Below are 10,948 nucleotides of genomic sequence, written 5' to 3'. Positions count from 1 at the left end.
AAAATTCACACATACCTTGATCAACGATCGTCGTGCTCGAATTGCTGACTTCACCTTCCGATGCGATCGACGAAAGAGACGATGTTCGTGACAATCTGTTACTATACTGTTTATTAACGGCGCAATATAAACCAAGAGCTGGTAGAGTTTCAGATAGTCTCGGATCTAAATCAGGCGAATCCGGCTCGAATCCGAATCCAAGCTCGATACATCCCTTGAGCTCTTCAAGATCTTCGTCCGACACGCTTTTACTCCTACCAAGTCGCCCCGATGGCCGTTTTCCCTTTTTCTTTAGCCAAGCTTCTTCTCTATCTGCGTCTGGCGACCATGAATGTTGCTTTACTAGCGGTTTAGGCGGTGGTGCAAATCGTTTCGACATTTTCAAAGCGGCTAGGTTTTTTTTTTCCTTTGTTTGGGGTTAATCTCTTTTTTTTTTTTTTTTTTTTTTTTTTTNTGGTGTTTTAAATCTGTACGGCAAAAACGCGTGCAAAGCACTTCTTTTATATATATACACACTTAATTAATTTATTTTATTAGCATAAAATGTTAAATTACCATGTTTTCCGATTTCTTTTAATTTTTGGTTTTAACTAAAATTGGCATGGCTTGTTTGATAAATGGAAATATAATTTTCATAAATGAGAAAGATTTCCTCTAATATTTGAATTTGATTTGTTTACCTTTTCTTTTTTACCATTTACTTAGATGTCATCATCATGTCTACTAAAATGTAATTACAGTACTATAAGTTTGTTTTGATCGTTTATTACATTACCACATTCTGAAAATTTCTAGATTTACATTACCAATCTTTTACTACTTTAATTAGTAGAAGGTCACCATGACTGACTTTAGTAGTAAAATATACAATTTAGAACTGCATGAATTGCTTCTTCTTTTTGTAAAGTGCTCAAACAGAAGAAAGAAAAAGACGAGGACCAAAATATGAAACTCGACAAAACAATTCTGTATGCCTCGACTTACACAATTAAAATTCACTTTATCATTACATAGTAGAATCAAACAGTGACATCGCTTACACAAAAAAAAAGTGAAAATGAGAATTAACAGAGAAATAGAGACTCTGAGTCTCTCTGACAAAAGTATCCATTTTGGGTCAACCGGATCCGGTCCACGGCTGGTAACATTTTTTTAAGTCTTCAACAAACGTGGCCATTAAAGTACTAGTAGTAATGTTTTCTCATTCTCTCTATCAATAATTATTAGGGTTGTTGTTGAAATTTTATAAATTCAATAAAAATGATTTGGAGTTGTCATGTTTATTTCTTAAAGTCGCCTTATTTTAAGAAGAAAAATCGATTACAACCTAAAAAAATAAAAGTCATTAGATGTTTCATTAAACGATTACCACCAACTTTGATGTGTGTTTAAACGCAATTATTTCCTCCGACACACTAATTAAAAGACTGATTACATTGTTTGAACAAAAAAAAATGAATTCTCAATAGATTTATTAAGCACAAAGAAAAAACAAAAACAAAGTGCCATCTTTTCTGTAACCCAATAATTTATAGTAGAACCAAAAGATTTGAGAGGATTCAACGATTGAAACCGTTCACACGTCTCGTCCTTTGCCGAGTGACTTTCTGCTAAAGTAAACCACAAGCTGTCCACATGACTAAGACAGGCTGTGCCCATTGCCGAAATAAAGAAGCTTTCTTTGTTGTGACTTAACCTTCGTAAGCAAAGTTGGAATCTTTTTCCCACCCAAAGTCTTCCTTGACCAGAGATATATATATAAACCTGGTTCAAAATTGATTGGAACCGGTTTGATTTGAATACAGTGGCATTGGTTTTTCAAAAAAAAATATCACCAGTAATCACCACAAGAGCAGACTCCATCCTTGAAATGATGAAACCGGTTTGAATCCCTCACAATGATCTCTCTCTCAGTGATTCTTGATATGAACTTTGTTACGCTATGGCAATCACCGCATACCCTGAGATTCTTGAAGATCTGAATCGTTGTCTTTGCAGGAGTGGCGATAAGTGCAAATGCAATAGCCAATCTTTCACTATGCCTCATGAGGATATGCTCTTTTTCATCGTCTTCAACATCCTGCAACACAAATCTATGATCCGGTACATATCCAACCATCTTCAGTTTCGCGTGTAATGCTGTTAATTCTCTGTATATCTCTTCATACATTGGATGTGTTTGGTTTCCCGTGTAAAAGACTTCTACTTTGTTGTTTACTTCCATCGAGCTCCAACCCGGTGTTTTCCTCAAACCTTTCCCTCGGGCCATGGACCTTATTGTATCAACTCCTTCCCATTTTCCAGCAGTAGCATACATGTTTGACAATAGAACGTGATAGCCAACATGCTCGGGATCAACCTCGAACAAATGTTCAGATGCAACTTTTCCCAGATCGATGTTTCCATGGACTCTACAAGCGCTGAGAAGAGTTCCCCAAATAGATGCATCAGGCTGAAGTGGCATGCTTCTTATAAAGTTAAACGCGGTTTCTAACTGACCAGCTCGACCAAACAAATCTACCATACAACCGTAGTGTTTCAAGCTCGGTGTTATGCCATAATCTGTTTGCATCATATCAAAGCACCATTGACCTTCGTCTACTAGCCCAGAATGGCTACAAGCTGACAACAGAGTCACAAATGTAATGTGATCTGGTTTCACTCCTTCGTCAAGCATGTCTCTAAACAGCATCACTGCTTTCTTCCCATGCCCATGAAACCCATGACACGCTATTAGGGTGTTCCATGGTACCGAGTTGACTCTCGGGATTTGATAAAACAAAGAGAGTGCATCCTCTAGTCGTCCACATTTTCCATACATATCAGCAAGGCTTGTGCCAACAAAAACATCCAAATAAAGACCGTTCTTCAAGAGACGACCATGGAGTTTCATACCTTGACGCAATGCTCCAGCCTGAGCACAAGCAGGCAAAACGCTCACCCAAGTCCCTTGGTTAGGAACTATCTCTCCACCTTCTTCCTCCATTACGTTATACATTTCCATTGCTTCACTAGCAAAACCATTCTGCGAATAACCAGATATTATAGTATTCCACGAAATGACATCTTTATTCGGGAGCCAATTAAACACTGCTCTCGCTAAATCTACAAGGCCTAGTTTTGCATACATAACCACAACTGCATTTCCAATGGTAACATCTTCCAAGAACCAGCCTTTCCTCAAAGTGAAACCCAACACAGATCCACAAGCACGAATGTCCCCTAACTGCGCAAGTACAGAAGCCAAACAAATCAAAGTAAGGCAATCTGGTTGAACTCTACTTAACCTCATCTCCTGAAACAGATAAATCGCTCTAAGCGGCTGCTCATTCAGCACGTAAGCCTTAATAATGGAATTCCAAGAAATCAAATCTCTCACAATCATCCTGTCAAAAACCTTCTGACAATCCCTAAGGCTACCAAACTCAGCATACAGATCAATCAGCTTGTTGGAGACAAACAACTCAGACTCCAGTCCATGTTTGATCGAGTACGAATGAATCGTAACTCCTCTATTAAAATCACCAGCTTCTGTGCAAGCCGAAAGGAGACTTACAACAGTAACTGAATCCATAGCTCTCAACCCATCAGACAAAGCCAACGCCTCTTTAGCATTCCCACTTTGACAATACCCTGAAATCATCGCATTCCAAGAACCCATATCTCGAACAGGCATTACATCAAACAGCCTGCGTGCATTACCCACCACTCCATACCGACAATACAAATGAATCAGCGACGCAGCAACGTAGACATCCCACAAAAACCCAAACTTCAAAGCTAAGCAATGAATCTTATCCCCATCAATCACATTCCTACAAGCTTTCAAAACCGAAGGGAAAGTTCGGTAATCAGGTCCAAGTCCAGAACTCGACATAAACAGACTAAAACACCTAATAACCCCTGAAGAATCTCCCGCACGGCTATAACCAGAGATCATCGAATTCCAAGCATAAACATCTCTGTTCTCGATATGATCAAACGTATGCCTAGCCAACGCAACGTTCCCAAGATAACAGTAGTGATTAACAAGTTTAGCTGAGATACAAACGTTTCGGATCGATTCAGATACAACGAGACGTGCGTGAAGGCATTTCGCTGACTGCAAATTAGTGCAGTATCTGAAAAGTGTGTGGACATCATCAATCTCTTTACTTTCATTCCAACCATTCACACGCTCTTGCAAAGCATTTGCAGATACTGAAAAATCTCGAACTACAGCTCCGACGGACTTCAAAACTCCTTTAAAGCGCCCACCTTTGCAGGTCGGAACCTGTCTGAACAGTGAAAAGGTTCCAAATTTTTCATTAAATTTTCGAGGGAAGATGAGAATATTCAGAGGAAATTGATTTCATTTATGTACCTCAACATACATACAATCAGGGGGCTCTTGAAACCTTCCGACGACTCCTTTAGGATTATTAACTCACACAAGATTATCAAACTCACGAATAGTGATGAGTGAGTGAATTAGTAGAGATGGTGGTTGAATGAGTCAGAGAGGCGATATTGCGAAGGTGAACTGAAAAGTCCGACGGAGGCTTTAGGAGAGGTATTGGTTTAGGATTTAGAAAGAATTTTAATGACTTTAAAAGTTAGGTAAAATATGTTGTTATTCAATCAAGACTTTTAAAAACTCTTTAAAAATTTGGTGTTATTGGTTGTGGATTTGTAAAAAGTTATCTAAAATCTTGATAAATCTAGTGTTATTGGATTAAGAGTTTTATAAAGTCATTAAAAGTTTTATGTTATTCAAGTAAAACAAAAGAATCTTGGATTGTTAATGAATTCAAATTTTATGTTATTGGTTTAGGATTTTATATCATTTCCTTCATAACAAAAGTCATGAAAAATCTTTCATCAAATAGAAAGATTTTACAAGATTAGAAAAAACAAATCATCAAGATTTTAAAAAACTTCCTAAACAATCTCTTAGAATCCTTCATTTTTAACTTTCAATTTTCTATGATTCTAACAATCAGCAAAAACATAAAGTCATTAAAATTCTTTCTAAATCATAAACCAATACCTCCCCTTGGAGACGACTGTCAGGATTTTAGTTGAAATCGATCGACCGGTTCATAGATTTTTCTTCTTTAATTGCGTTTTTGGGATTTAATTAGAACCCGGTTTAATTTGTAAATTGTACGGTCTAACCACAAAACTTGAAAAAACAAAAAAAAACGCTAAATAAGGTAACTAAGATTTGAGTCCAATAAGACCCAAATTGTTTGGTAGATGGGTGTAGCCCAAATAGTATATAGCCGTTGCCTAGACGGAGAGTGTTTGTAGTTCTAAGCAATTATGGAGAATGTAAAGAGGAACATAATTGACAACTATATTGTTTAGCCAAAGAGGAAATCTTGTTTAGCCAAAGTAATCTGTCTGACATACGTTGCTCAAGCAGAGCCAATAACTGACAACTATATTCTCTTCCATTGAGAAGTGAGAACCAATTGATCCAGACCACATGGTTTGGAATTGGATTGCGTGTAAGAGTACAATGCAACCATTCACTTCACATGCATTTACTATGAAAATAGTTCTTTTTAAGAAAACAAATTAAAAGGATTTAGTATTACATATTGGACTCACAATCTTTCTTTGCCTCGAAGCTTTCTTCAAACCATAAGTTTTTGTTATATTTTAATAATTTGCATCGTGAGATGATCTCCAACCAATAGACATCTTTCTTAAGAGTTCAACTACTCTTATAACAACTTTAGTTCTTCTAGATACAAAATTATAATATATGGGCATGACATATATTCTTTTTCTTTATCGTGGTTTTAGCTACTTTTTTAATTTTGTTAGATTTATTTGAATTTTATTATTTATCTTACCGTGTAGTCAAGGAAAGTTACAAAGCGTTCGAACTTGCTATACATATTTAACTTTTTTTTTTCGTTAAAAAGGTGTCATATATATCGTCTAAACTTCATGGATTTTATAAGATCTCTTTACGTATTGGATTCGTGTCATTTTTCATTAATCGTTTCTCTTTTGTATCATCGTCCTCACTACTTATCGTTTTAGCATCTCTCTTTTGTGTTGTTTCTTCTGGTTGTTCAAGTTTTCGTTGGTTTTATGTGTTTTGGATTCTTGAAAGAAGGTTATATTCTTCTGTTTTCTACTCGACCTATAAGAAGTAACTTCAATTTTTTAAATCTATTTCGGGGAAGAACACGTCTCCAAAGAATCGAGGCCCATGTGAAATCTATATAATAATAAGTAGTACTATATAACTAAATTAATCACGGCTCCATTTTAAAAATGTATTGCAGAGTAGACTTTCCTAATGCAGTAGTTTTCTTTCAGAAAATATATTGAAATAAAAGATGGGAGACACGAAGGGTCAATTGTATGGTTACCGAGTCCAAGATAAAGAGTCCATAATGGGGGAAGAAACAGTATTTAAAAAATACTAGAAGAGAAGATCACAATCACATGTGATGGATCATGGATGTGACTGAGAAGACCAACACAAAGGAAATGATCATGGATTATATTAGTATAATATATGTTGCTTCAATTTTTACAAATTTTAATTGTTTACAAGGGCATCGAGTGGGCCACGTGGCATATGCCCATACCTTTTGTAGGTGCAGCAAACGTGATAAAGATTCTGGACTGTTCATCCGCTCCCTCCATCCCTCCAACTTTTTTTTTCTTTTCTTCCGACTTTTAAAAAATCTTATCGTATAATTTTTTTTTTCTTTTCATTTTATATAATATCTTTTCTTATATGCCCTATATGTAATCTTAAAACTCTCTCTACGCATCTTTGTAGTAGTTGTGGTGAATGATGCTAATGCGGACCACTCCACAGTCGATTTAATTTGCCAAAGGAAATGTAATTATGGACGTTATTTCTTGTTATCATCATTTCTCCATTCCATCTTATCGTAAGAAGTCCATCAGTTTATAAGATAATTAAGAGTGGTATCATCTAGTCTATAAGAATACTATATCTCGTATTAGGGGATCAAAACACATGGTTTACGAAATGTTTGTAATACATAAGTCGGTTTTGGATCAATACCACTAAACTTTCTTTGTAACTTTCATTTGACAAAACTCTAAACTCAAATTCCATGGTTCTAGCTTGTATATGGAAAAATTGTTTTGATTATATGGATCATTAGAATATACAAAAACCATTTGGTGTCGGTAGTTCTTCATCTCGATTTTGAGAAGCTCTTTGTCAGGACAATGATTTGATTGACAACGAAGAACTAGCTAAATTTGATTTTACATGTTAAAAACTCTAGAGGCCAGACTATATGGACTTATTTTTACCTTGCAAAAACAAATATACAAATTAATTAATTAAGACTTGGTGCTACAAAAATATACTCAAATGAATAAATTCTCCATTATACAAAAGTAATGTTCCTACAATATATCTATATACATCTCTTAATTAGCCAATGAAACCTTTCAAGAAAAATATCATATAAAATTTTTAAATAGACCATACATTACCTTTGTTGTAAATGTTGAAAAAAAAATGAGTTGAGACGAATATGCTTAAATAATTATGCAAAATCTCTACCTAAAAAATCATCCGGCTAATTATTTTTCATTCAAAACATTTTATTGGTTAAAACTTAATAGTATAATTTTATACCAGAAGTGATAGTACTTAGTCTCGTAATAAATGATGCCGTTTAGAAAATCGAACGGCCGTGATCTTTCCACTTTGCGAACTGCTATTCGTGGGAAACGCAAAATGATAATGATACGAGAAAAAAAAGCAGCGTTTGTCCATTGGACCACGTTGCCCAATCTCAACGGCTCACGACGATCTGACGTCAAATTGAGGACATTGGCTAAATAATAACAATAAATAATAACCTTATCGAGAATAAAATAATCTCCGCATCCAAACAAAAGAAACAACCTTTTATATCAACGACGAGTGTCACGCCATGGACACTTGTCGACCTCTCTCCACCCCCTCTCTCTCTCTCTCTCTGACCCTTTCAGGTATTATTTATTTCTCAAAGTGGAATTATTGATTTTCCATTTTACTCAAAGCAAAAAAATTAAAAAAATTTCGAAAGGTTAGGAAAAATAAAAACTTCTTTTTCTTTTTTCTTTCTTTGTTACTTTGTGTGACTGAGCTGCTTGATTTTTTTTATAAGAAAAAAATTTGATTTTTATTTCTTCTGAATCAGTTTTTGTTGTCTGTCATTGATTGGTTTGTTGTATCAGATTCACTGATTCTGATGAGCATCATGAATTTTCCCGCCGAATATAAGCATATGATTGGTTGTTTTAGAGATTTGTTTCCCTTTTTTTGGAGATTCTTTCACTATTTCTGCTCTGTTGCTTACTTCATTCTCTACATATTTCTCTTTTATAGATTTGTTCTTATCTTTTTCTAGGGGATTTTTTTTTTATCTATAAACTGTAAATAGGAGATCTATTTTAGCTTCGAATTCGATTTTGATTTAAAAATCTCATCTTGTTGTTTCACGTTAATAATAATAGCTCGTGGGTCTCTTTTGGATCTTTTGGTGTTCTTAAAGTGATAAAGATCAGTTTTTTTTTTTTTGTTGTTGTTGCGGTTAAACCATAACTTGTGTTTGTTTGTTTTCGTGAAGAGGGAAAAAAAATCTAAGCTTGATTTGAGAAGAAGATGATGGGGTCACGAACAAACTTGAAGAACTTTGTTGATGGTCTGACTGATGAAGCTGGAATGAACCCAAAGCAGCAGCCAATGATGGGGAGTAGTACTCTTCCATTGACGAGACAGAACTCGGTGTTCTCGTTAACCTTTGATGAGTTTCAGAACTCATGGGGTGGTGGGATTGGGAAGGATTTTGGGTCCATGAACATGGATGAGCTCTTGAAGAACATATGGACTGCTGAGGAAAGCCACTCACTGATGGGGAACAACACCGGTTTCAACAACATCAACAATGGTAGTAATAACGGGAACGCTGTTATTAACAGCAATGGAGGTGTATCTGTTGTTGGTATGGGAGGAGAAATTGGCGGTGGTTTTTTCACTGGTGGGAGTTTGCAGAGACAAGGGTCACTTACTCTGCCTCGTACCATTAGTCAGAAAACGGTTGATGATGTCTGGAAGGAGTTGATGAAGGAGGATGACATTGGAAATGGTGTTGCTAATGTTGGGACAAGCGGGATTCCGCAGAGGCAACAAACGCTGGGAGAGATGACTTTGGAGCAGTTTTTGCTCAGGGCGGGCGTTGTTAGGGAAGAACCTCCACAGGTGCAGCAGCCTGTAAATAACTTCAATGGTGGTTTTTACGGGTTTGGCAGTAATGCAGGTCTCGGGACAACTCCTACTATGATTGGTGTTAACCAGCCTCATAGTTTTGCTGGAAATGGTGCAGTGGTGAGACCGGATCTGCTGACAACTCTAACTCAGCCACTTCAGATGCAGCAATCACAGAGGGTGCAGCAGCCGCAACCACTCATACAGAAGCAGGAGAGGCCTTTTCCCAAACAGAGCACTATCGCGTTTTCCAACACTGTTGATGCTGTTAATCGTTCTCAACCTGTAACACAGGTGACTAAGTACCTGAATAACTACATTTTATATGAATGACAGTCATCTGACAAATAATTGATGTAGTTTTCATGTTTTAAGATAAGCTGGTTTTGGATTTGCAAGTATGTTTCAGTTATATGACTATAGCTTGTTTTTGCTTTTTTTCCGTAGTTCCAGGAAGTGAAGCCTTCAATTCTTGGAAAGCGGAACCATCCTATGGACAACAATCTACTGCAAGCTGTTGATTTTAAAACTGGTGTTACGGTTGCAGCAGTATCTCCTGGAAGCCAGATGTCACCTGATCTGACTCCAAAGAGCGCTCTGGATGCATCTCTGTCTCCTGTTCCTTACATGTTTGGTCGAGCAAGAAAATCAGGTGCAGTTCTGGAGAAAGTGATTGAGAGAAGGCAAAAAAGGATGATAAAGAATAGGGAATCAGCTGCCAGATCCCGCGCTCGCAAGCAGGTGAGTGTTCGTTTAAATTTTGGGGATTGAACAAACTTTGAAACTTTGGCCATGGTTATTTACTTTTTTTGTTTTCACTTTGTTGTCTGACAGGCTTATACAATGGAGTTGGAAGCAGAAATTGCGCAACTGAAAGAGTTGAATGAAGAGTTGCAGAAGAAACAAGTGTGTCCAGCTTCTTCCCTATCTCATTAGAGAATCTCGAGTTTTTCAGTTGCGCTATTTTATATTTTCTTAAGGTTGTGATCACTGACCATATATTCCATGCAGGTTGCAATCATGGAAAAGCAGAAAAACCAGGTACCGTCTTGGTTTGAATATCCTTATTATAGTTGTTGGCTAAGCTTTTAAATTGAATTACACTTTGGACAGTATTGTAAGCTTTTTAGTAGAAAAGTGTAAGCTACACAATGAAGTGAGATATACCACCGCATCTTTAATTTTCCACTCTCTGCAAAGTATTATAGATTACAATGCCAATTTGGTCTTTCATAAGAGTAATCTGACGAGCATGGATTTAACAGAAGTTGGCGCATTTGTTGTTGCAGCTTCTGGAGCCACTGCGCCAGCCAATGGGATGCAAAAGGCAATGCTTGCGAAGGACATTGACAGGTCCTTGGTAGAGCTTATAATGGCGTTCGAGGAACTCAACAAAGCGCAAAAGCTATAGAACAACACAGAAATAGAAAGCTAGCTTTGTATGTAGTTTAGGCAGGTGTTTCAATGGGTGATTGTAAATCGTGACGTGTGGCTGGTTTGACAGAGATAGATCAACACTCTTTTGTTCTGTTTTCCTGAAGCATCTTTTGGTTTTATCATCCTGATGTAATGGATCTTGACCAGTTTCTAGAACATCTTTGTGAGTTAACCAGAGTGAAATTATCTTCTTCTTAATGTTGCTTGTCTGCAACTGATCTCTTTTGGGACCAAATCAAACCACATTATAATTGTGAATAGATT

General features: G+C 36.6%; 3 protein-coding genes across 6 annotated transcripts in view; 1 reads left to right on the top strand and 2 right to left on the bottom strand.

Annotated features, from left to right (window-relative positions):
- LOC104716752 overlaps positions 1-446 on the bottom strand; it is an 864-nt gene extending 418 nt beyond the window's left edge. Inside the window, exon 1 of the mRNA XM_010434182.1 lies at positions 16-446. Within this exon, the coding sequence (XP_010432484.1) occupies positions 16-379 (364 nt within the window). The 5' untranslated portion in view covers positions 380-446. The remainder of the gene's footprint in view (positions 1-15) is intronic.
- LOC104716750 (pentatricopeptide repeat-containing protein At4g33990-like) lies at positions 1,384-4,552 on the bottom strand. 2 transcript variants are annotated; one of them, XM_010434181.2, is made up of 3 exons: positions 4,364-4,552; positions 3,557-4,277; positions 1,384-3,226 (listed from the first exon to the last, which is right to left on the bottom strand). In XM_010434181.2, the coding sequence occupies exons 1-3, from the start codon at positions 4,369-4,371 to the stop codon at positions 1,832-1,834; spliced, it is 2,124 nt and encodes a 707-aa protein (XP_010432483.1). In that variant the 5' UTR covers positions 4,372-4,552; the 3' UTR covers positions 1,384-1,831. The 2 variants fall into 2 exon arrangements, with proteins under 2 accessions (XP_010432483.1, XP_010432482.1); XM_010434180.2 differs by having other exon boundaries at positions 1,384-4,277.
- LOC104716749 (ABSCISIC ACID-INSENSITIVE 5-like protein 6) lies at positions 7,950-10,867 on the top strand. Of its 3 annotated transcripts, none has more exons than XM_019231061.1 (6): positions 7,950-7,989; positions 8,612-9,541; positions 9,695-9,988; positions 10,082-10,153; positions 10,259-10,288; positions 10,537-10,867. In XM_019231061.1, exons 2-6 carry the CDS (start codon positions 8,645-8,647, stop codon positions 10,609-10,611), a joined length of 1,368 nt encoding a protein of 455 aa, XP_019086606.1. In that variant the 5' UTR covers positions 7,950-7,989; positions 8,612-8,644; the 3' UTR covers positions 10,612-10,867. The 3 variants fall into 3 exon arrangements, with proteins under 3 accessions (XP_019086606.1, XP_010432481.1, XP_010432479.1); XM_010434179.2 differs by lacking the exon at positions 7,950-7,989 and adding an exon at positions 7,995-8,066 and having other exon boundaries at positions 8,610-9,541; XM_010434177.1 differs by lacking the exon at positions 7,950-7,989 and having other exon boundaries at positions 8,099-9,541.

The sequence above is a fragment of the Camelina sativa genome, chromosome 10 (assembly GCF_000633955.1).
Source record: "Camelina sativa cultivar DH55 chromosome 10, Cs, whole genome shotgun sequence".
NCBI lineage: Eukaryota > Viridiplantae > Streptophyta > Magnoliopsida > Brassicales > Brassicaceae > Camelina > Camelina sativa.
The sequence above is the reverse complement of the archived record's forward strand: the minus strand, read 5'-3'. Positions and strand labels throughout refer to the sequence as shown.

Excerpts from the sequence above, each read along its gene's own strand:
- LOC104716749 (XM_019231061.1), top strand. The coding sequence starts at position 8,645 with ATGATGGGGTCACGAACAAACTTGAAGAACTTTGTTGATGGTCTGACT. Across the intron at positions 9,989-10,081 it reads GATCCCGCGCTCGCAAGCAG|GCTTATACAATGGAGTTGGA; the intron begins GTGAGTGTTCGT and ends GTTGTCTGACAG. Across the intron at positions 10,154-10,258 it reads AAGAGTTGCAGAAGAAACAA|GTTGCAATCATGGAAAAGCA; the intron begins GTGTGTCCAGCT and ends TATTCCATGCAG.